Source organism: Acartia tonsa, chromosome 8 (assembly GCF_053477335.1).
Source record: "Acartia tonsa isolate MP-2025a chromosome 8, ASM5347733v1, whole genome shotgun sequence".
Classification (NCBI taxonomy): domain Eukaryota; kingdom Metazoa; phylum Arthropoda; class Copepoda; order Calanoida; family Acartiidae; genus Acartia; species Acartia tonsa.
This window is the reverse complement of record NC_137267.1, coordinates 33447565-33469205: the sequence shown is the minus strand read 5'-3', so window position 1 is coordinate 33469205 and position 21641 is coordinate 33447565. Positions and strand designations below refer to the sequence as shown.

The following is a 21641-nucleotide window of genomic DNA, read 5'->3' as shown; positions in this document are numbered from 1 at the left end:
GTATCTTTAAAATTATTTATGTGATTAAAGGACTATTTACATTGAGATATATACTAATCCTTTAGTATTTTGTAGATTAAGTTAGTTCTCTCAAAAGATGATATTTAATAGTTTTTTATCGCTTCGAATTATAGACAGCTTTCCGCGAATGTTAAATGAAAAATTATTTCCTAGATTAAAAAAAGTTTTGTTACGAATTTTAATTAATATTCGTGGAAAATTGTCTGTTATACGATGCTATACATGATTTTTTAGTATGGCTGTGAACTGGTTTTGATCCAGCGGACATTAATCGGTTTCGGAACCTTACTGGAAAATTCTTTCTGTAAGTAACTTAACTTACAGCATGTTATCATTTAGTTGTGACATCTACCCCGAACAAAGAAGTGTCTGAACAAACACTGACTAAGATTTCAGATACATCGCTTGGAAATCAGGTAAACAATTTGTACCAAGAAACGAACACCATTTTTACATTAAGCTCTAGACAGATTATCTTTAATATTAGGTATTGGTTTGTTTGTTTGTGTAGCCACAGAAGGTCACACCAAGAACCGCTAACATGTTGGTATCTCTTCAGGTGATTCCATCGTCGAGTTTTAAAAAGTTAGCGGCCTGATGTGGCGTTGTCCAAAGGCTAATTGGAGTTAAGTCAGTAGGATTTTGTTTACAGTTGAAGAGGTGGGGGGTGTCGTGGGGGGAACTTCCGCATTTGGGGCACTTATCCTCGATGGTGCCAGTGGTGTCAATTCTGCTTTTATATGAGAATAATAAGCTGCTGTAGCCGGATCTTAATTGTGATAGAAGACATCTTTCTTTTCTGGTAAGCTTTTCTTCTTCACTGCTTATGTCTGGTGGTGTGCCATTTAGGACTTTATTGTTCTCATATTGATTAAGGGTGGACTGTACAGTTTGTGTGTGTACCCTTTTTATTCCTTGTTTTAGTGCTGTTTTGTCGGGTACTGGTAGTAGATGGTTAATTGATGGTTTCAGTCTCAAAAAAGTTGGTTTTCGGGTTGGTCTTGCAGGTACAGGTTGTTCCAGAAGCTTGTTACCTGGGTGGCCAGGGAGGTGACAGTTGAGTAGATGTTGTTTTGTTAACATCTGTCCGTGTTCTCTCAGAGGTAAAATTTTCGTTTCTCTGTGTAGATGAACAATTGGTGTTATTTGTAGACAGCCTGTAATTACTCTAAGTGCTTGGTTTTGAACGATCTGTAATTTTGACCAACAAGTTTCAGAAATAATGGGGCTCCAGACGGGAATGGCGTATTCCAGGGTGCTTCTAGCTAGAGCTTTGTATGTCATGGTTAACATTTCTTTGTTCTGTCCCCAGTTATTTCCTGCTACACATTTCATCAGGTTAATTTTGGATTTTGCTGTGTTAATTGTGTTATTGACGTGTGGAGTGAAAGTATGCATGGTGTCAAAAGTAACACCTAGAAGCTTGGGGTTTCTTTCCAGCCTGACTAATATGTTGTTGATGATAACTTGAGGGTGGATGTTGAATTCTTTTGTGTCAGGGGTGAATAAGGTGACTGTAGATTTCTCGGCAGAGAGAATCAAGTCTCTTTCTTTCAGATATTTGGCAATAACTTCAGCATATGAGTTAATTAGTTCACTCATGGCAGAGATGTTTGTACCTGTGGTGTAGATTGAAATATCGTCGGCATATTGAACTACATATACTCCTGAGGGTGGTTTTGGAAGTTTTGAAAGGTAGAAATTGAATAGCACTGGGGATGTGACGGCTCCTTGTGGGACTCCTGTACGTACATTTTTGAATTTAGATGTTGAATTGCGGAAATGTATTTGTGCTTGTCTTCCTTTCAAGTAACAACAGAACCATCTCTTTATTGAAGGTGGTAATATAGACTCGTTCAATTCTGATAGAAGTTTATCAAGATTGACCATATCAAATGCTTTGGAGAGGTCCAACTGCAGAAGAACTGTCCTGTCAGGTGGTCGTTTTTGACTAAATCCATCAGACACTTGTGTGTTGAATTCATTTAGGGCAGTTACAGTTGAATGTAGTTGTCTGAATCCATGTTGAAAGTCAGGAATTGGGAGATTCTCCTGTAGTGTTGGTAGAATCAGTCTTTCGAGGATTTTGATGGCTGGGCATAATAATGAGACTGGCCTGTAGGAATTTGAATCTCCTTTGTCTTTTCCAGGTTTCAGTAAAGGAACTACAAATGACTGTTTCCAGATATCGGGGATTTTGCTGCAGCTGACAGATATGTTGAAGATGGCAGTGAGAAATTCAATTCCTTTCTGCCCAAGGTGTTTAATGTGCAGGTTAGAAATCCCGTCAGGGCCTACGGCCTTAGAAGCTTTGCACTTCTTTATGGCCTCTCTTGTTTGTTCAGGGGTGAAAGAGATAGAGTCATCAAGAACATTCTTTTTGATATTTTTCGTGACTTTTCTGGAGTTCTTGGAACTTTTGTGGTGAACAACTGATGTGAATTGTTTCACAAAGCCTGTGGCAATATCTTTCCCAAGGGATAGATATTTGCCTTTAAATCTGATTGCCTGGTTGGGGTTGGCAACGTCTTTATTACTCAGATTTTTTATCAATTTAAATAGTTTTGATGAGCATCCTTTGTCGATGTTATTGACGGTTTCCTTCCATTTCTCTTTTCTGAAGTTGTTTATTTCAGAATTTATTTCATAATTTAATTGTTGGATTTCAGGAGAGGAAGGGTTATTATCTCTTAATTCGTCACGTTTGGTAATTTTATCCATAGCAGAGGTAGGGATTTCAGGTACAGTGTCCTTGATTCTACCTGCAGGTATGGATTTTCTGGCTGCTTTATTGATAATGCGTCTAAAGGTTTTTTCAGCTTCAAAGATGTTGGTGGGGGCTGGTACATTTGAGAAATGATTTTCTGTTATTGATGTAAATTTTTCCCAATCTGCTTTTTTGAAATTCACATAGGTTCGTTTGATAGATTTAGATATTTTGAGAGATGTAGAGATGGTTATAATTATGGGGAGGTGATCTGATCCAAGACTTTTCTTGACTTCCCATTTTATATTTGGGACAAGTGATAGTGAGGCAAGTGAGACATCTGGTGAGGTTGGTTGTCCGTGTGATGGTAGTCTTGTTGGATGATCTTCATTTAGTACAGCTAAGTTGGATGGGCTGATCTCATCCGACAAGGTGGATCCTCTAGGGTCTTGGATACTGGAATGCCAAAGTTGGTCATGTGCATTTATATCCCCTAGAACTAAAGAGTCTCTGGATTGGAGGAAGGGGGTAAGAGAGGGGGAGTAATCTGCGGGGCAGCTCGTCACTGGTGGTATATATAAGTTATTGATGTTAATATTACCAACTCTGAATGATTGTGATTCAGCGATGTTGTCATTTGCAGGTACTTGGTTAGGTGTAAAATCCATTGAAGAGTGTACATAGTAGGCGAGGCCTCCTCCCATATCTCTTTCTCTATCTTTTCTTATCAATGTGAAGTTTGGAATTGTTGGAATTTTGGAATTGTTGTTAAGTTTTGTTTCCTGTAAAACAATAATCTTGATGTTGTTGTCATGAACAAATTGTATGAGGTCATGTAATTTGTTTCCAATGCCATTACAGTTCCATTGCATTATCTTCAGGTTGTAATGGTCGAAGTTAGGGGTGGGGAATTGATTATTTGAAGAAGGAGGTGGGGGCGGAGGAGGTGTGGGGGGCGGGGGTGTAGGGGGTTGTGTAGGGAAGGGGTCGTGGAGGCAGGCTGGGCAGATGTATGTTGACCATTCTTTCTTTTTGACCAGTCTGCTGCAATTGTTAGTTTTGCGAAAGTGAACCCATTCACTGCCTTTTGTACATTGAACTGAAGGAGAGTTGCGATGGAGAACGAGGGAGCAAACAGAGCAGTAGTAGGTGATGGGTCCAGGGTTAGGTTCGATGCCAGCCAGGAGTAGCAATAATCTGACCAGACAGGCTGGCATTGGCTGGTCAGTAATTAGAAAAATTCATACTGACTTGGGTTCTGGTGTCCTCCGGCGGAGGGGTAAGTGGAAGACTTTGCAGCTCTGGTGGTGTTGAACTGTTGGATGCACTGCGTAAAAGCTCTTCCTCGACATCCATTAGTATTGGTTGTTTTTATCGGAGGATTTTTTCTCAATGTTTTTCAGTTCGAAGATTTTTTTCTTAATGTTTTTTAATACATTGAAAAATTTAGCAACATTGGAAAAAAATCGAAGATAATTTTTGTTAGTAGTTCAACATTACTTCAATGTAGTTAAGTCTGATTTCTCAATTAGTACCTACTTATTTGGAATCCATTTAAAACAATAGACTTTTATTTTTCTTTCATATCGTTTCAATATATACCTAACAAGTTTTTTATTGGTCATACTTTAAGGATATACAATATGAAATAAACCGAGCTAATTACGGTTAGAATATTACCCTAGATCTATTACTATTTATTTTCAGTATCAACAGGAGAAGAAATCACGGATCCGCAGCATTTCCCACTCAGAGGTTAAGCTGGGTAATGTCATGTGGGGTGCTATCAATCAGGGAGAAAAGGTATATTATTAACTTGTGTCGTTTTAAAAAAAGGAAAATCGATCTTCTTTATTTTATTTATATTTTTCATAACTGCTCTTTAACTAGCTTTGTCTATTTGTCCATACACGTTTTTTTTGCATTGTTACTTATAAATATTATCATCCATGTTTGTATTTACTAGACCTGGGACGCGACCCTAGCGACAGGAGTGGATTGGAAGAGTATAACCTATCCTGCTTGCTTACCGTTGACTACTGATTATAAACCTGAACAAAAGAGCTTGGAGAATGAATATCTAATCAGGTATTATTATAGCTACTTGGATTTGTTATTCACTGTTATGATTTCTTATGCTGATAAAGAAAATAAACAAAGAAAGGACATATAAGATAATTTATGCTGTTTTGACATTAGCAAAGCGTTTGAAGAAGAAGAAAAAACGCATGGTTTTTTAATTTTCCTACTTGACTAACCAGTAAGCCAGTATAATTTGTTTCTGTTTCTGTTTTGCTTTCATATAATCTTATGAGAACCCACCACCCGTCCCCCTTCAAGCTAAATAGACTAAAATTCGACCAACATTCTAAAAATTGTAAAACACACCAATAAAAACATTAAGCTACTATATCTGTTTAGGATTATCTTTCATTTTGAATTCCTTCAAGAAGCTCTTACTTGATTGGTTGATTGCAATTTTATAAAAAAAATGTCATTGTCCAATCATCAATGCAATAATTTGTTTTTAGTGACTACAACTTAACGCCAGAAGAGTTTACCTCAGATATGTCTCCCAGATCTCCTTTACAGAAACCACCCTTGTCAACCAGGAATATTTTACTTTTTTTATTTTGAAGCAAAATTATTCTAAGACATCAAACTTCGTCCATGGAAAGGAAATAAGATTTCCTTAGTTATTTTATTTAGACGGCTACATTTTCGTATTATATCATTTGTATTTGGTTTAAAATTCAAATTTTTCGTCTTTGTGTTCCATAGAGAAATTATCTCTTATTGTTGCTCTATTTGAAATGATTATTTGTTTGCACAATCCTCTGTCCTAAAAGCATTTAATTCTACATTTTGTTTGTTAGTTCTTCTCTTAAAAATTGAGGTTTAGAACTTATAGATTTTGTTATGCTTGTTAAAAAATGTTAAGTTGTTCGTTTGACTTTCCAAAAGCCTTTGATAGTCAGTTTTAGAGATTTTCATTACTTTACTGTGGCAATTTTTACACGTAAAATATCTATACAGAGAGGTATTTGATGAGCTTATATCACAAAGATTGGCACAAAATTTTCAGCTCATTGTAAATCAAAAGGTGAAAAAAAATTTACTATTTTTTATAGGCGAATCCATAAGAGTTGATAGGAAGCACTCCTAGCTACTATATAGAATCAAACTTAAAGATATTCATTTTTATTTGGTATTTAACTGGGTTTAATCAGTTTCTCTGTAGGAAATTAAGTCACATTTTATAGATTTGTTGTGAACACTAAGAGATATAAGTTTTCCGGAATTTTAATGTAGGGAGTAGATTTGAAATCTGCATCAAATTTTAAGGATTTTTTATAAAATTCGTTTTTTGTAAAATTCTTTATCTAAAAGCGAAAATACATTTTAAGTTAATTAATTTTGACCAATAGGATAGGTGGATTTTAAACTACCTGCGCTCTAATTGGTTGAATGATGTACGACATCCAATCAGAGCGCAGATTTTTTAAATCCACCAATCACAGATGCCAAAATTAATTAACTTAATTTGTATTTCCGCTTTTAGATAAAGAATTATACAAAAAACGAATTTTATAAAAAATCCTTAAAATTTGATGCAGATTTCAAATCTACTCCCTACATTACAATTCCGGAAAACTTATATCTCTTAGTGAACACATCTGTTTTAAAAAAAATGGGGTGGGATGTTTATTTGGTTGTTGGGGTTGTCCCACCAAGATCTTAAGTTTCAGACAGATAGACAGACGGACGGACTGTCACAGACATCGTTCTACTTTGTATTATAGGTAAATGTTAATTAAATAGCTAAATCACTGTTTAATTTATCTAAAATTAATCCTAGGAATCAGAATCTAAGTCGGAAGAAAAAGCCTTAAACACAACTGGAAAAAGATCTGTGGACCCGAAAAAGAAAGGTATTTTATGCTTTCAGTCCTTTTTAAGAAACTAGCGGCTTCGCCCCTAGCCTCTAGGGGCTTTGCCCCAAGAGGTTTGATCAAACCAATTTTTCGTATTTTAAATTTAGAGGAAATTTTTTTTTTTAATTTATGGGGGAAGAAATTTTTTTTTTGGGGGGGGGGGTGTAGTCGACCCCACTATTTTAATTTTAGTTTTAAAAAGAAAATTTTTTTTGGGGGGGGGATTTTTATTTTTTTGGGGGGTTTGGGTGTCCCACCCCCCAAGAAAATAGTTATAAACCTTCCCGGGACCTATGAGAAGCTACCCTGTAAAGGAGAACCCGATCGGTTCAGCGGTTAGCGAGATCCTTCGCTACAAACAAACAGACAGACATCGTTCTACTTTGTATTATAGATTGTAGGTAGTTTTTATAATTGATTTATTATTAATTGAATCTAACACCCGATTATCAAGTACTAAAGTGAAACTTTAGTTTGCTAAAAAAACGATCCTTCATTTACCTTATCCCGTCAGCTCCCCTCCTACTTGATGAACGAACTGACCAGTAAGTGATGTCCATATTAACAACAACCTAAATTGACGAAAACTTTTCCCCTGTCACAGGGGTGTATATTCTACATGGGATCCCCTGCTCAGGGGGGGGGGGGGAATAAAAAATAGGTGGTTGGAGGGGAAAAAATGTAAAAAGTAAGAAAACTGAAAACATTTTTTTCCATTCCCCCCCCCCCCCCTCTCCTTGGTGAAAAAAAACTAAAAAATGTGTGGTAGGAGGGATAAAATAAATAAAATATAGAGCTCTTTAAATATTTTTTCATTTTCCCCCCTACTTGGTGAGAAAAAACTAGGGGGGGGGGGGGGAATAAAAAAATTTGTAGCCGGGGAAAAAAATAAATCTTGTGCAGAATATACACCCCTGCCCTGTCATAATATCCACGAATACTTTTTATCCATTTATATTTGTATTTATATTTTCAATCCAGATACCCAGCATCGACAAAGAAGTTCCCTGGTGAATAGATCCAAACAACCTGTAGTTACAGAAGAATACTGGCTTTCCATTGGCAAAATATTTCATAAACTAACACTCACGGGACAGGTACTACGTAACTACATAGATAGATAAATATGTGACTGGTAGATAAATGGATAGATTTACAGATAAGCAATAGATTGTTAGATTTTAGAAAAATCCAATAAATTGATTAAGAGTAAGAACATATACAATGTAAATAGCGAACAAAATTCTTTATAAAGCACAGATTTTCACAGATTTAGATGAAAGCGATGAACTCAATACTTTTTTTCCAGAGTTAGTTTTGTTTTTGGTGGCATATCAAAAAGTGACACATTTGCCCTTTCTATTTTGTATTATTGTTATGTTTTTTTATTAAGCTACCAAAATTACTTTTGTTTAGATGATCAATGTAGTTCGCCATTCGCCTAAATATCCACATGATAGTCTTAACTACAATTATAGATACAGGTAAATTTCAATCAAGATAGAAGTTAACATTACGCGTAAAAATTGTCACATTTAACGGTACTACGTTAAACACTAGATACGTCAAACAGTAGATGCGACAAACGCTATACAAACAAACAATAGATACGTCAAACACTAGACAACTACGAATTTTAGACACAAATTACCTATTCTCACTGTATAATGCTTGTTGTTTTTGAGAAATTGCAGTAAGCTTACTATAGGTGTTATACAGTTACACAGCAAAATTTAATTTTTATAGGTATTAATTTCAGTTAAGAAAAGCTCGATACTTAATATTACTGGATGATTATATTAGAATATCTAAAGAATCATGTATCAATGAAATTTTCATAAATATTTTTTTGTTTCTGGTGTGATTGGAAATATTCTAATTAATATCTAGAAAACAGTTTTAAATTTTAAACTTTTTGTTTTAGGTTTCGTGCTCCTGATAACGATACATATGAGGTAAATTATCTTTTTCCCCACATTTTTATTTTAAAAAAACATACATTTTTCATAAAATAAGCCAATAAATCTCATATATATCAAAATTATCCTTTAATGATAATATATACCTTTTTGTTACAGGACTCCACATGTAGATTTGACATGGAGAAGTTAGAATCGTACAACTGGAATTATCTAGATTTTTATGTCTGTACTAGAGGCGAGGTGAAAGAGGTAAAGAAATTTTTATTCAGTATGGCTTCGAAACCAATTGATATTCGGTCTCAGCCACACTGAAAAATTATTAATCGTATCGTATAGTGTCCAGTTTTCTATGAATTGTAGTATGGGTTTAAGAGATACTTTACTCTTACTAAGCAAAACAGACAGCTAACAAAGCAACAAGGGTGTGCATGGCTAGCTGCTGTCATTGCTAAATACCTTGCAAAATATGGGTTGGGAGTTCAGTTGGATATAGAACTTGGCATTGTTGAGTTCGCCCCGTAGCTGCAGGGTTTAGTCCATAGGTGTAGACCCTGTGGTTATATTAATATCCATAACAAATAGTACTCATTGCTAAGTTATTTGCATGCATGCTCTTTATATGTGAAATAAAGTACTAGTATAAAACAAAAGTCTGTACTATATCGATAATACAGAATACATCACAATTTTCAAAAAAGTTTTGTTAGCCCGTGCCTTCAGTATCTCAGAGCTAACAAAATTGGTTTAAATCTTATAATTGTTCATTTTCATATCTGTGGAAAACTGTTTATAATACGATGCGATACTGTTCTAAAACAATATGACTTAAACATTATATCAACAACAAAAATAAATCTAATATTACTTGGATCTTACACCAGATTATCATATACTCTAATAAAGTGAAACTTGTAGCTGGCTAAAGTAATGACCCCCCCCCCCCCTTTCATCCCATTTATCCCATCTTTTATTTAGGAATATTCTTTATCTGAGAACTTAAAATATTGGAGATACCGACTGTATGTTCTACCGTTGAAACCAATGCTAACATACACAGCTAATATTGTCAAGGGACCACAAGATATGAGGTATGTGTAATATAAATAATTTTTTCTAGATTTTATCCAGGGACTAAAAAATGAGATTCAAACAAACAATTCTAAGTGAAAATTTTCCCCAAACCCTCTTCCCCCCTCCCCTTCTTACCCTTGTTCCCTTTAGTTAGATACATCAGAGAAACAACAAGTTTTACGCCAACTCTACGCCAACAGAATATTAATTTTCGGCAATTTCAAATTGAACTAATTGGCTGAATCACAGTTCCTGATTTTATCTAAAGATTTTTATTGCTATTTACTCTCTTCCAGGAATATTTAGGTCCTTAGGACCCAGCATGGTAATTTCTGACTGAGTTATTAAAACATCCCTATAATGTTTTGTTATTTCTTTTCTATAGTCGATTTCTCTAGGGAGCGTGATGGTACCCTCCCCTGACATAGTAATAAATCTTCCCAGGACCTATACCCTGTTCGGGAGAATCATATCGGTTCAGTGCAGCGGTTAGCAAGAACCTTCAGTACAAATAGATACAAAAAAGTACAGACATCCTACAACTTAAAATTAAAATAAGGATTACTAAGGCAAAACACTGAAATTAAACTATTCCAAAAGCATATGTTTGTTTTTTAGGTGTGATATTTATCCCCGGATCAGTTATGACGACAGAATCCATTTGGCAGAAGCTTTTATCAAGTTTGTGGAAACATGTTTGAATAAGGTAATATATGAAATAATTCCACGAAATGCATTTTAACAATTTTAAAAATATAGATGCGATTCCGATTAATAACCGCCGAATCACCACCAGTTCTCAGCCATACTAAAAAAATCACGTATAGCATCTTTTTACAGACCAGATTTATTAGTCTGGGCCTTCGACCCCTCGGGTCTAACAAAACTTTTTTTAATCTTATAATTTTTTATATTGATATCCGCGGCAAGCTGTCTGTAATACGATGCGATTAATAACTATTCTAGCATTGTAATGTGAATTTACACTTTAAAACGCACTTTTTGTAAATGAAAATGGATATTTGGTAAAATAATATTTATTTGGAAAATATAAATTCATTTTGCCTACCTATAATTATTACTGTTAGTATTACAGAATGAAATAAAAGCATGAACTACAATATTTTTTTAAAACATAAAGTTAGGTATTTCAGCTTATGTAGGTATGCGTTTGTGAAAAATATAGTCAAACCAATAAGCAACGAATGAAAATATGTTACGATTTTAGATAAAACGTCCCACCCCAATGCCCTCAACAGAGAAAAGTTATTACAAGACCAGAAGTCAAACTATGGCTGGTGAACTTAAACCTACAATTGACAGGTCAGGGGTTATTTGGAATTAGGATGCCAACAAACATCCAGTTCTAGGCAGGGATCTCAAGGGATAAGACAATGGACAATAAACAAAATTACCACATCTATAGATTAAAATTATCATTTGAAAAGTTAAGACACTTCTAGCTTGGAACCAATAAATCAAAATTCAACAAAAGTAGCCACTTTTTTGAGCTAGGTATACTCCAAGTACATTGAATTATACATCATCAGTGATTTTTCGACCCATTTATATAGTTTTAGAAACTATTAATTTTCTTTTTTAACAGGCAACGGTTTCGTGAAAGGTTGGGATCCAACAGAATGGACAGAGACAGAGAGAAGACTATGAGTGGTCCTGGCAGACATTTAGGTACACAAACATATTATATTATACAAAGTATTTGGATGTCTATCTGTCTGTCTTTAGAATTTGTATCGAACTGTTTAAGGGTTATGCTTTTTTTTAAAGCTTCTACAGTCTGATATCATGTAATTTTTTCCCAATAAATTTTTAAACAATGTTGGATTTTTAAAGGACTAAAACCTAAGAGTCTTTCCTTAGTATCACATTAGCATAAATGCTTACCAAATGACCCAAAAGAATTTTACTAAAAAGGAGAATAATATCGGTTTAGCGGTTAGCGAGATCCTTTACCACACACACAGAGATATACAGACATTATGTTACTTTATTATAAGGATAAGTATATTTTCATTTCTGATAGCTTTTGTTAATGATTTAGAGCGAAGTCGGACTGAGAGTGGAGGGGCTAGAGATTATGAATCATTGCGGCCTCTAGTGGACACTCCAGATAGTCAGGTTCATCTTATTATTTACCATAGAAATATATACATCTTTAATACATTCATTATCCTGTTATATAAAGTAGTCAGTTTTTGTCTGTAGCCTAAGATAACTACTGAATCGATTAAGTTCTCCATTTTAAGGAAGCTTCCGATAGGTCAAGTGGAGTTTTTTTTTGCTATTTTCTACCATTTACTTTCCCTTTTGAATACGGTCCCTTGTATAATAATCCACAAGAAGAAGTTATAGTATTACAGTTGCTTAAATGTTTCAATATATAAAAATTTGCGGCCACAGTTAGACCAGTTTTAATTCTTTAGGACGAACCTATTTTCCTCTTAATCTTTTTATAACGTGATTTATTATCTCTTTTTTTGGCTGAAATACTTTGCAATTTAAGTTGACTTTTAAACCGTGGCCAATTCACCCCGCCCCCCTCCCCTCTTTACATGCGGAAAAACTAAATATCTTTTACTAAATTAATCTTGAATGCTTTTCAATTTAATTTATTGTATTCATTTATATAACATTTAGGAGAGTCTGTTTACTCCACTTGAAAGTCAGGTATGTAAAGTATTTTCATCCTAAGTTATTTTATGTATATTTAATTAGATTTTGGTAGCAATAGATGTTTGAAATAAGTGTAACTGTACCCTATTAAGATATTTTGAATAGTTTTCTTTTTATGTTAGATTCATTTTCAAGAACTAAGTAGTTAGATCAGGTTTTGATCAAAATATTAAAATACATTTTTAATACCTATTTGTTTTCTAAATCGATGTCATAATTTATTAATGTAATACTAGATAGCATTTTTTTATGATAAACAGGGTTATCTAGAATCTAGATGGTATAAATGCCTTGAGAGTATTTATGTATAAGGCTCACAAGAAGTTTTATATAAAGCATCCATTACCGGACAATTTCTGAAATCCAAGGCTCATTTTTTGGTGCAATTCTATTAGAAATGATAAAATACCTAATGGAATATTTGGCCGCGTACGGCTTTGTTAGATCAAGTGGGGGGGGGGGGGGGGTAGATATACCACACTTTTCTGGGATCTTGCCAGATCAAGTATCAACTGTGGGGAATACCAAAGGATGACTCCATGCAAAATTTGAGCCGGATCCGGCCAAAACCGGCCGGGATTTTTATAAAAAACCGGTTTTTTCCGGTTTTTAGGGGGTATCTGTAAATCAAGCCCCCTCCTGGGTACGCCCCAATGATGATTTTTGCTTTAAGGTCTGATCTGAATTCCTCAACACTGGATAAGCCCCTACAGTTGAAAAAATGGTTAAAATCCGGTCTTTTAACCGGTTTCCGGCCATTTCCGGCCCAAAAAAAAAATTTTAAAAATCAAAATTTCATCTACAATTAAAAAAAAATGCTTTAAATTACATTTTTCATTAATAATTTTTCAAAAACCAAAAACCTTAGGTAATGAAGATAATTTTAGCAACTTAAAATGTGAAAAAAGGTTGAAAATTGACAATCTTGTGTCAATTTGAAAAATGTTGGTAAATCTTAAAAATTTGACGGATTTATACATACATTAGAATTTAGGTTGACTATGGTCTTTAAGACACGCCATATCCAATAAAATTGCAATGAGAAGGCCTAAATGTTTTTCTGAACCAAAATTCTACATACCCTGGCGGTTCCAGGGATATATCATTAAGGCCGTACGGCTGGCCAGAAAGCTTTTAACAGGTGGCCGACTAAAAGCCGGATTTGATAGTTATCAACCGTAAAAAGTAGCGATTTTCGTTTTTTTGGCCAAAACTCATGCAGGGAGTTGTTTTTTGGGATTGACACACAAAAGCAAGTTTGTACAACTTTTTGGGGCAGACTTTTTTTTACATACGCATTATCTGCCACGGGTGAACCGTTTAGCCGATACGCGCCGCCAAAGGCACAATTTTTGACAATTTTTCAAAAAATCTTGTTTTTTTGCCCCTTTAGGGGATGACGGAGCCGATTTAGCGACTTAGGACACTTCTTCATTAATGTTCAACTTTTTGAGGCGGACATTTCTTTACTTATGTATCATTCACCTGTGGCGGACCGTTTGGCCGTTATTCGTCGCCGAAATAGCAATTTTCGGCGATTTTGCCGTTCACGAGGTTTTAACGACCATTTTTGAGGGGAAGGAGTCATCCAATCAAGATGGCTCTGAAATACTTTTCATTTGCAAATTAAATTGGCTACATTTCATGTGAAGTAAATTTTTTTGTGCGTTCCAGTTGAAATTTAAAAAAAAGGAAAACAATTACTAATTACACCAACCCCATGAAATGTATTTCCCCCCCACAAGAAACAAGTTTGGGTGAAATATTTTTTTAAGACGCAGGCTCCAAATTATCTTATTATTGATTATAACACTATAATTATGAATTATATTATCTATATTTATACATAATAATTATGATTATCTTATTATTATTATTCAGTTATAGTATTATAAGTAGTAATTATCATATAATATAACCTATTACAAATCAATCAATAAATTATATTACATAACCTATTTTAAATCTATCAATAATAACTCATATTAATTATCATTATCTTTTTATTACTTATTATTTATGATTTTATCATTATTAATCATATAAAATATCCTATTACTAATTGATCAATACTTATTCATATTGTTATAATTTTTTTTTTATAATGTAGTAACTATCACCATTTCTAAATTACTTTATTTGATTATCAATTGAACTACCTAACCTAATACATATATTATAGTAATTTTTATTACTTTTTAGTTTATAAATAATTGCTAGAGATGAATAATAAGTATTCAGATTTACAAAGTAATAATCATTAGAGATTAATCAGATAATTAAAAGATAAATTAAAAATTACCAAGTAGTAAATATCAGTGATTGAAATGTGCAATTAATTATCAAAATTATGATGTACTAACAATTAGTGTTTAATTAGTTTTAAAATTACAAGAAAAAAATAATTATAATTAAAAAGTAATAATTTTTAAATTTCAACTGGAACAAAAATGGTTGGACGCACAAAAAAATTTACGTCACATGAAATGTAGCCAATTTAATTTGCAAATGAAAAGTATATCAGAGTTATATTGATTGGATGACTCCTTCCCCTCAAAAATGGTCGTTAAAACCTCGTGAACGGCAAAATCGCCGAAAATCGCGATTTTGGCGGCAAATAACGGCCAAACGGTTCACCTGTGGCGGATAATGCGTAAGTAAAGAAATGTCCGCCCCAAAAAGTTGTACAAACTTGCTTTTGTGTGTCAATTCCAAAAAACAACTCCCTGCATGAGTTTTGGCCAAAAAAACGAAAATCGCTACTTTTTACGGTTGATAACTATCAAATCCGGCTTTTAGTCGGCCACCTGTTAAAAGCTTTCTGGCCAGCCGTACGGCCTTAATGATATATCCCTGGAACTGCCAGGGTATGTAGAATTTTGGTTCAGAAAAACATTTAGACCTTCTCATTGCAATTTTATTGGATATGGCGTGTCTTAAAGACCATAGTCAACCTAAATTCTAATGTATGTATAAATCCGTCAAATTTTTAAGATTTACCAACATTTTTCAAATTGACACAAGATTGTCAATTTTCAACCTTTTTTCACATTTTAAGTTGCTAAAATTATCTTCATTACCTAAGGTTTTTGGTTTTTGAAAAATTATTAATGAAAAATGTAATTTAAAGCATTTTTTTTTTAATTTTAGATGAAATTTTGATTTTAAAATTTTTTTTTTAAGCCGGAAATGGCCGGAAACCGGTCAAAAGATTGGATTTTAACCATTTTTTCAACTCTAGGGGTCATATCCAGAGTTGAGGAATTCAGATCAGACCCTAAAGCAAAAATCATCATTGGGGCGTACCCAGGAGGGGGCTTGATTTACAGATACCCCCTAAAAACCGGAAAAAAACGGTTTTTTATAAAAAAATCCCGGCCGGTTTTGGCCGGATCCGGCTCAAATTTTGCATGGAGTCATCCTTTGGTATTCCCCACAGTTGATACTTGATCTGGCAAGATCCCAGAAAAGTGTGGTATATCTAGGGGGGGGGGTTTGACAAATTTGCGTAAACCTTGAGTATAGGCTTTATCTTTGGGCTGAGAGGATAGGTTATTAAAGATAAAATCATTCTTATATGATGAAATACCCGCAGCTTAAAGATTTTTTTGGAAGGCCTCCAGGTTCCGAAGCTTTAAGGCCTCTAGGTGGTCTCTTTTTATCTTTTATCTATTTTAATGATATTCACATATTTGATGAAAAAACATGCATATTTTGTTTCATAAGCTGACCTCTAACTCTTTAACCTGGAGAGTCCACCTGGAGGCCTGAAGCTCCGGAACCTGAAGGCCTATTCAAAAAGTCTTAAAGTTGCGGGTATTTCATCATATAAAAATGATTTTATCTTTAATAACCTATCCTCTCAGTCCAAAGATAAAGCCTATACTCCAGATTTACGCAAATGTGTCAAAACTCCCCCCCCCCCCCTTGTTAATCATTATTTTAAAGTTTTTTAGTTGTAAATGTACAGAAACTCAGTAAAATGAATTTCTGATTTTATTGCTAAAATAAATTTTGTTTTGGAAAACTAGAATATGAAACAAATAAACTATAATTTAGTGTTATAACTAGCAGTAGGTAAAGTAGATAAAATCCTCAAATTTTTGTTATTAAAATATTGTTTAGAAATTTTGTAGAAAATTTGTTGTTTGTTGTTTAGCTCTCTCGTAGAGATGTGTGGAGGCGAGTGCTGTCCTGTCCTGGTACAAAGGTATCCTGTCCACCAACACAACATGAAACCAGCACATTTTTGGTAGACACCCGCGCTGCTGCACCCTTTGCATCCCTTGGCTGTTGTTGTAGATTCCTTCACTGCACTTTACAAATTAGTTGTTTTGTAACCCCCTCAACACGTATATACTTATACCTACATACTAAAACAAATGAAACATGATGTCAAATGAAGAAAAACAATTTTGTCACCATTTTTTTGGATAATTTTTTCCAGTATGGCTTCCATTCCGATTAATATCCGCTGGATTAGAACCGGTATTCAGCCATACTGAAAATTTAAATTATGTATAGCATCTTATCACAGAATTTTCCACGAATATTAAAATAAAAATCTTGAAATTAATATTAGTTTGTCCTTTGGCCTCTCGGGGCTAAAACTGTTTTTAATCTTATAATTTTTCCTTTTTGATATCCGCGGAAAGCTGTCTTTAATTTGATGCGATAAATAACTATTATCTTCTTCTTATGTTTTAAACCGTAGAAATTGAAGGCGAAACTTTTTTTCTTCAGTTGCAATTTCATTTTACCTAACTAAATAAACTCACAAAACCTTAGCTTATTTTTTTCTGAAAATGAACCCTGAACTAATCCTTTATGGTGGTAGAGATGACACTTTTCATATTATCTGGAAGCTGGATCCTGACAGCCTAACCTGCACCTGGATGCATCATCACATCCACCTCAATATTATAAAGTACATATACATAATTATTTATACATATATAAGAATGAATATTAACTTAAAATCTATAAACTCGAAGGAAAGTTTAATCTAAAAAGATTCTGCGTTATCTCTAACTTTTCATGCAAAAAAAAAGTCATTACTGAAAACTTAATATTTTTGCATATTGAAACAAAATATTTTGCTTTAAAAGTGACCCGTTCATTTAGATGGGATTAAAAGTTAGAGGCAAAAAAGGTTTTTATTCATTTAATTAATATTGTAAACTAAGTATTGTATAAAACATTTTTTTTTACCTATAATATTTTATGTGGAAGTTAAGTATTCAATGCATAAAAAAAATGTATGTCTAAAAATAACATATACAAAAAATCACATTATTTCTATGAATTGTTGTCAATTTATAGCATCATTACCTGTTTAGAACTATATCGTACATAATATAATTATACATAGATACTAGAATTTGGCTACATCAAATGCAATATTAAAGTCTAAAGTACATTATACAGGTATTATTTCTTTTACTTTATTAAAATGTAGGAATATTAATTTCCAGCCTGGATTCAAAACCGATTGATATCAGCTTGTTTAGGACTAAAAAATCATGCATAGCATCGTATTACAGATAATTTTCCACGAGTATTAAAATAAAAATCATTAAATTAAAACCAATTTCGTTAGCATGGGCCTTGGGCCCCTCGGGAATAACAAAAGTGATGGTTAATTTTAATATCCGCGGAGAGCTGTCTATTATACGATGCGATAAATAACTTTAGTAAAAAGTAGTCAGGACACATTTTTCAGCTGAATGCATGGATGGTGAGAGGAAAAACTTTAGATTATTGCCTTTTAATAATCGGTTTTGGTGAAAAGTTAGAAAATTATTTGATATAACTATACTGCTCTTATATCTGTAGACAAACTCGTGGAAGATTTGTCACAGACAAATATTAAAAAATTTGTGGAAGGTTATGAAAATAACAATTGGTGTGGTGAGTGGAGCTTGGCTTCCTGAAAAAACTGCTTCTTCCTAAGAACGAAGGGGACAATGGGCTGTTCATTTCACTAGTCCCCAAAGCTTTGTAATAACATTTTCTTATTCGTTGGCTCAGCAACCTTGGGGACTTTTATTAAATTTTGATTAGTTAGTTCATTTAGTTGAGTGTCCAACGTTTCAACAATTGTAATCTACAGAAGAGGGAATTTTGTAAATCATCATTGGGGATGTACATCAATTAATCGGTCATTGTCTTTTTCCTTTAGATCCCTGGCATCTTCCTATGCTCCAGTGCTTGTACCTGCTGTTGCTGGCTTATTTCACAACCTAGCTTCACAACACTTGATCACTCATTGGGATATGGTTACAGCACATGAAAAACAACTTTTTAAAGCTTCTCTGTTAAAAATATCAGTTTATTTTTTTATATATCTTTATAAATTTACTAAAAAGGGGTAATTTTGTTTCGTATTTTCTATAAAGTTGCATGTTAGCGTTTAGTCAAATGCGCTTATTATGCGCATAAATACATTTGGTCAAAATTAATTACAGCTTGACTTATTAAGCGCATTGACCAGAACATTAACCAGAACATTAACACACAACTTAATGGAAAATAAGCGAAAAAAATTATCCTCTTTTTCTTCTTTATGATAGTTTTTGGCTGAAAATTCAAGATTGAATAGTATTTCTTCATGTGCAATAAAATATCCTATACCAAATATGCTTATATAAAATGATATTATACTCAATGAATAAACATGTTCTGTCTATTGTTTATTGTCGTGCTGTAAAGTTTTGTTTTTGAAGATTTTTTATGGTTACTTATTTTTTGAGATTTTAAAAATGCTTGTATTACATTTTTTGAAAAAGCTTGTGTTTGTAATTTGTCTGAGATAATACATTTAATAAAATATGTTTTAGGAAATGGACGAAAAGTTGGTTCCTTTGGGGGCTACTAATGAAGAAATCGTAGAGGTATTAACATCTTTTTATTTAAATCTTTGCCTGGTAGTGTTTGGTGTAAAGATTAAGATCAAAAGAGAAAGGACAAATCTTATGTTTTGTTCCTACCCAGGCCTGTAAAATAAAATTTTGCATATGTTAGTAAAACTTTGATTTCTTCCACTATCACTTAATTAATCTTGATTTTAGGCAATGAGAAACGGAGCATCTTGTTTGAGTCTGTTGCCAAAACAAGAAGCTTTGCCTCAATTTACTTTTGTCAGGTGAATCTGTTTTCAGTATTTTTTGTTGTTGTAGATAATAGAAAAATATAAATCTGCATTGGCTAACATGGTAAAACATGCTAACGTCGTATTATGAAGAGCTTGCTCTGAAATCAGTCCAATAGAACGTCACATAAACAAGTTAACTGATTTTCTTATTATGTTAAGATGGAAGAATCTATGAGTAGCTCTATTCTCTCCCCCCTATAGTAGGGAATCCCATGCAGAACATACACCAGCTGCCTAATAAATGATTATCGCTGGCAGAGATCATTTTTATGAGCATCTTTTCAAATAATTCTATAAACTTTTTATAACTGTTTTAAGATTAAAGGTGACATATCAATCCAACCTATTTTTTAAATTGTGTTTCATTTAGTGCTGATGCAGTGGTGTGGATGTTAGAACATGTCGATGGTGTTTATACTGAAGCAGGTTAGAATTCCCTAGATTACATTAGAATTTAAGATCTATATTTTAAATTAGAACGATGTCTGTTTGTCTGTTCGCACGTTTCTTAAAATCTTGTAATAAAAAAAGTATCAATTTAAAAATTTTGAAATTCAAGGCGTTGAATTTAAATAAGCTTTATAGGAAGCTTTATTTTAGTTGGTCTTAGTTAGCTTAAGTCAGCAATGATTAGTTGATGGGCAACAGCTGAATATAGCATTTAGGCAATGCAGATCCGTATTGATGATATTCAATGAAAATCAAAGATGTATTTTTTCGTTGATTTTTTTCTTTACAAGTTGTATTTTTAGGTGCCGTCCATGTTTTGAATTCAATTCTGGAAGATGGATTAATCTGCCATGCCTCTGGACACCCTAAACATAGATTCATCTATGGGTTCTTTCTTTACTATTTTGTTACTAAAGGTAGTTTTATCTTTTTATTTATATTTTTAAAAAATGATAAATATGCGATGTTTTTATCCAACTAAGATAACACATTAGTCAGTCATCCTTTTATGTATATACTTTAAACTTACACTTTTTCCCCTTCATACATATTTTTATTTAGCAGGGGACCCCTGACTTTATCCTAGTATTTCTTATTTCCTAATTTTTTTCCCAACATTTTTTCAATATTTCAAGAATATTTACATGATACCTAGGTAATACAGCACATAATGCTAGTGATAGAGTTCTTTTTGTACAAAGGTTTATTTAACAGATAACAGTACCTTTTGCGAAAAACTTGTTTACAAGATTTTTAATTTGGTATTTGTCATGATACCTAAATATTTACAGATAAGAATTCTGGTTCTATTTACGATGGTGACCATGAAGCATTTCAGGTAGAAATTAAGAACTTTTATAGAATTTATCTATTTGTATTATTTCTTTTTAATAATGTAAATACCTTTTTTAGGATATTTTGAATAATAACTGAACTTTCAGTAATACTATCCCCATCATCTTATATTTTCTAACCATTACTACTCTAGTTTTCTAAAAAAATTGAGGCTTTAAGAAGCTTGTTGACTAAAACGTTATGAAATGGTAAAAGGTTAACAATTTTATTTTAGTCTGATTGGCTGGAAGTGGAGCTGGAAAAGTTCCGCCAGGACGAAACAGATGATCTGGGTTTTCCTTTCCTGAACCCTCACCTGGAGGTTAAATCTGGTGATACTGCACAGTAAGTACAGTTTCAATTAGAAGAAAACGTTTCCATTAATGTTTTAAAAGTGTATTGTTAACTATTACAGCAATAAATAGAAGTTAGGAAGTATGTAAAACAAATAATAAGATTTAAAGGGCTGCAAAAACGTATTACTTTAATAATGGAGGGAAAATTTCCATAAACAGCGGAACAACATACACAAAATATTTGCTAATTTTGTTAATAACCTAGAGTATTGTTAAAAAAAATCACCAATAAACCTTTCAAAATACCCGTTTCCGGTTTAAAACAAAATTTTAAATTTTCACCCAGCTGTTGTTTTAATTTGAATACTTGTCAGGCCTGGAGTGCGTCATATAACTCTTGATCCTGATACCTCCAGAAAATCAGAGAGGCCAGAATGGGGTGAATGCAACTATCAGGCTAAATACAGGTACAGTTATTTTTTTAGAAACATTATTATTTTTAATTGGAGTGATCAGAGCATTCTACTCATAGATTTATTTAGAAATATTACTCTGGTG

At 33.3% G+C, this 21641-nt stretch overlaps 1 protein-coding gene across 6 annotated transcripts in view; it reads left to right on the top strand.

Annotated features, from left to right (window-relative positions):
- Iml1 (GATOR complex protein Iml1) overlaps positions 1-21641 on the top strand; it is a 43890-nt gene that overhangs the window by 12562 nt on the left and 9687 nt on the right. For 3 of the 6 annotated variants that reach the window (XM_080170172.1, XM_080170169.1, XM_080170168.1), the window contains 24 exons: positions 361-437; positions 4436-4531; positions 4695-4816; positions 5260-5340; positions 5765-5831; positions 6588-6660; positions 7645-7760; positions 8080-8147; positions 8588-8618; positions 8742-8834; positions 9561-9673; positions 10275-10362; positions 10885-10979; positions 11263-11345; positions 11719-11795; positions 12315-12344; positions 16510-16602; positions 19190-19243; positions 19421-19494; positions 19874-19929; positions 20256-20369; positions 20745-20791; positions 21023-21132; positions 21458-21550. In XM_080170172.1, coding sequence (XP_080026298.1) covers positions 361-437; positions 4436-4531; positions 4695-4816; positions 5260-5340; positions 5765-5831; positions 6588-6660; positions 7645-7760; positions 8080-8147; positions 8588-8618; positions 8742-8834; positions 9561-9673; positions 10275-10362; positions 10885-10979; positions 11263-11345; positions 11719-11795; positions 12315-12344; positions 16510-16602; positions 19190-19243; positions 19421-19494; positions 19874-19929; positions 20256-20369; positions 20745-20791; positions 21023-21132; positions 21458-21550 — 1951 coding nt within the window. The remainder of the gene's footprint in view (positions 1-360; positions 438-4435; positions 4532-4694; positions 4817-5259; positions 5341-5764; positions 5832-6587; positions 6661-7644; positions 7761-8079; positions 8148-8587; positions 8619-8741; positions 8835-9560; positions 9674-10274; positions 10363-10884; positions 10980-11262; positions 11346-11718; positions 11796-12314; positions 12345-16509; positions 16603-19189; positions 19244-19420; positions 19495-19873; positions 19930-20255; positions 20370-20744; positions 20792-21022; positions 21133-21457; positions 21551-21641) is intronic. The other 3 variants (XM_080170173.1, XM_080170171.1, XM_080170170.1) reach the window with 2 other exon arrangements.